This window comes from Chaetura pelagica, unplaced genomic scaffold (assembly GCF_000747805.2).
Source record: "Chaetura pelagica isolate M959 unplaced genomic scaffold, ChaPel_1.0 scaffold275, whole genome shotgun sequence".
In the NCBI taxonomy this organism is placed as follows: Eukaryota; Metazoa; Chordata; class Aves; order Apodiformes; family Apodidae; genus Chaetura; species Chaetura pelagica.
In genome coordinates this window covers 403,441-407,232 of record NW_009953486.1, presented here as the reverse complement: position 1 = coordinate 407,232, position 3,792 = coordinate 403,441, and the positions used below count along the sequence as shown (strand labels likewise).

The 3,792-nt window shown below is 51.1% G+C and overlaps 1 protein-coding gene across 1 annotated transcript in view; it reads left to right on the top strand.

Moving 5' to 3' along the window:
• ZNF512B (zinc finger protein 512B) overlaps nt 1-3,792 on the top strand; it is a 22,804-nt gene that overhangs the window by 7,697 nt on the left and 11,315 nt on the right. Inside the window, exons 8-10 of the mRNA XM_009998596.1 lie at nt 166-290; nt 2,810-2,902; nt 3,751-3,792. Coding sequence (XP_009996898.1) covers nt 166-290; nt 2,810-2,902; nt 3,751-3,792 — 260 coding nt within the window. The remainder of the gene's footprint in view (nt 1-165; nt 291-2,809; nt 2,903-3,750) is intronic.

The window sequence follows — 3,792 nt, the reverse complement described above, 5'->3', positions numbered from 1 at the left end:
TTCCGATCCCTAGGATTCTACAATTCTGTGATTCTATGAAATGTTTCCCAATTCACTGCTTTTCAAGGCAGCAAAGCAAGGCTGACGACAGCCCTGTCCTCTGCTGAGCAGCCCAGGCAGGCTGTGGTCTCTGCAGCTGGCTGTGACACTTCTCTCCCTCACCAGCAAACCCTGAGGACCAGTGGCAGCGGGAGATCAGTGAGAAGGGAGAAGTCTCCTGTCCAACCTGCAGTGTCATAACCCGCAAGACTGTTGTGGGGCTCAAAAAGCACATGGACGTCTGCCAGAAAGTAAGGACTTGCTTTATTCAATCACCCACATACGGGTTTTGGAGGGGAATGGATGTGTACATGTGCCACTCACAAATGCATATTGATGCTCCTAAAACCAGTTCTGGGCTGTGTTCAATAGAGCACTTGCTTGTCATCTCCGGAGAGCTGGCTGCCTTGCCTCAACTCAGAGGGGTTTGGACACCAAATTCTCAGCTATTCTGAATCCCTCTGTGGTCTAGCCCCCTTGCCCCAGTGTCTCCAGCAGAGTTGGGTATTTCTAGTAGCTAAATGAAGAGTTTTAAGGCTTGAGAGGTTTGTTGGGGTTGTCTCTAATGGGGCCTCCTCCGGAGTCCTGGCTGTGGGATCTCACTGTGTCCCACGCCTTGCGTCAGGCCAGATAAATTGTGGTTGAATGAGAGCACGTCTCAGGGAGACACCAAGCTTGGATGTTCTCAGGCAGGCTGTCAAGGCACAGGAGTTCAGTAATGGTGAGAAATTGCCTCTCAGGCAGCCAGCCATCCATCAGGGCACGGGATTGCGTCTCCATCCGTCACCTGGCGCGGAGCAGAGCCATCACCACAGCAAGCCAGTGAGGGATCAGTGCCTCCTGCTTTGAAAATGTGTGGCTCAGCTTTGATTCCACGTTCATTTTCTGTAAATGCCTTCTCAGCCTTTGCCTCACTATTTATCCAGCAGTGGGAGGCTGCTCTCCCTTTCAAACCCTTACATCAATGCTGGGCAGAACCCTGCCTCCTCTGACGTCCTCCTGGCTTCAGTAGAGTGGGAATCTTGGCCATCACTGCTCATATCTCCTGCTTTTTGGAGCATCTCCCAAGCCAGGCAGGCTCCAACTTGCTGAGCGTGGTTCTGCCAGAGCAGCCAGGCCTGCTTCCCTGCTCTAAATAGGCCAGTGGGTGTTCAGCCATCAGGGCTCCAGCCCAAGGATCAGGTCACCCATGTGTCACCCTTCTGTCACCCTTCCCCTGGAGGCACCATCCTTGTTGGGACTGGCTGTGCCACTGGGGAGCTGGGGTGTTTTGCAGCATCCCTGCCAGAGCAGCCAGTGGTCCAGGGAGGACAGTTCCCAAGCTCTGTGTGTGTGACTGCAGGCCCAGCTCCCAGCATGTCCTCTCTGCGGTGAACCTGTGGCACGTCCTTCGTGTGACCCCACTGCTGCTGGCACAGGGTATCCCTGAGTGCAGGCTCCCTCCCCACTTGCTCTCTGCTTTAATGGTTGGAGTATTTATTAGCTGGACAAAGGGGAAAAGGATGTGCAGGCTCAACGAATTTGTGAAACAACGGAAATTGCTTCCTCCATTCCTTGCTTACCACCGAGCAGTCTGCTCTGTTTCCTTTGGTTTTAGAAGGGAAATAAGGAACAGGGATGGTTGCAACATGCTGGAGCCCAAAGGAGCCAAGGGCAGGTATATCCTCTCAGCATCCCAGGTGGGATAACTTGTTAGAATATGGACACAGCCTGATCTTCAGCATTGACTGGAGGAGTGAACCCCAAACTGGCTGCCATTGGCATCTGATGAGTCAAGGAGCTTTTAGCATCCACCTTGTTAGGACCAAGTGCTTGGGTCTGGAACAAGATGAACTGGTGGGAGCACAGGCACAAGTGAGCCTTTCCCAGCTGGTTGCAGTGAGTTTATTCTTCATTTCCCCAGAGCTCCAGGATGATAAGGGATTTGAAGCTCCATTCTAGTCCAGGCTTGATTGGAAGGGAAGTGGTGAAAGTGGAGCATCAGCCAGGCAGGAGGAGCAGGAACGGCCACAGCCATCCAGGCACCAGCTGAGACATCCTGTCTCTTGGTGCCCAGAGCATTCATCTCCTGAGTCAATAAATTCTTGTACCTGCCCCAGCAAAATCATGATCTGCTTACTTGCTTTGCAAGTTCCTCATACACATCAGTGTGTGGATTTAATGCATCTTGCTCGTCACTCAAGAGGCCAAGTCGGGTCAAACAGCAGAGAAGTATGAGCTTGGAAATATTCTGCTGTGATCATGTCCAGCAGCATCTTAATTTCAAACAGTCCAGGCACCCACAAAGTGCATTGTAGCCAGCATCTGTCATAGCTAATAGGGCTGCAGAGCACAGGCCATGAGCATATTGGTAGATCAAAGCTGCTTCTCTTTCCTAACCCTTTAACAGGAAGACTAAGACACCAGGTCCAGATGTTTCCAGCCAGCCAGGCTTTAAATCTACATCCAAAATGGAAAGTTTTCCAAAAATTGGGGCATGTGGGTTTGATGTGGGTTTTGAGCTGTTAGGTCTAGGGCTGGACTGGATGATCTTGGAGGTATCTTCCAGCCAGGGACATGCTGTGATCCTGATAAGAGTATTGAGGACAACAGAGAAAAAACTCTGATGTGCCAGCTGGGATTGGGATAGGGGACAGGGATGCTGAGTCCCACCACTGAGTACTGGTGCAGCAACAGCTGCTCATGGGGTTTATTGAAAAGCAGCAACAGCACCCCTTGGAAAACCAAACAGGCTGTGGCCTCTGAGTTGTCTTACCTCTAATTCCTTCAGCTGCAGGATGCCTTGAAGTGTCAGCACTGCAAAAAACAGTTCAAGTCCAAAGCTGGCCTGAATTACCACACCATGGCTGAACACGTCAGCAAGGTAAGAGGACTGGGCTGCTCTTGACACTTTTTCCATGCAGATGGAGAAGACAAAGCAATTGGCAGTCTGCTCTCCTCTGTCCTTAGCCAGGAGGGGTTCACAACACCACTGTTGCAGCATCTCACATGCTGCTCCATCCAGCCAGTAGCCTTCCCCCTTCCCTGCCAAGCAAATCTGTTCCTTCCCAGGCAGCTATTTAGGATCACATTGATCCTGGGGAGTAGAGCAGGGGACTGGGAAAATAAAACCGGATTTCAAATCCCAGAGCAGGGGAAAATTCAGTGAGTGTGGTGTGGATTTTGAGTGACAAAGCTCTGCCTCCAAAACTGTGCCTGCAAATCCAGGAGCAATCAGTTCTCAGAACCCAGTCTCTAGCTCTTCACTGTGCATGTAAGAAGTAGCCACAAAATTTATCATTAATAAAATCTGGCAGGCACCAATTTAGATGCTGTTCTTAAAAATCTGGTCACGTACATCTCTGAGATGCCAGGGCAAGGCATAACTGCATTTCTCCATGTCCTGTGCTTGCCAGATGTGACTTGTCTCTTACCTGTGCATTAATCTCCTGCTCTTCAGTCTGGCTGGTGGATCCTCCATGCAGGAGCTGCTCCTGGCTTTCTCAGCTGGCCCTTTGGGTGCAAACACAGGAAAAGCACAAGCAGATCTGGCACATAGCAGCGAAGGCCCTGGCATGTGGTAAAGCAGTGGGAGATCCACCAGCTCTTCTGATGAGAGGGTCCCCCAGCCAAAGGCAGCTCCTGCAAGGCAGAGGTTCACCACTCACTCCTGGCACAGAGGACTTGAGTAAATGGTTGACTCTGTCGCTTCTGTTACTTCCTTGTTTCCAGCCTGTTCCTGTGGAAACTGCTGGACTTGGTGAACAGGAAGAG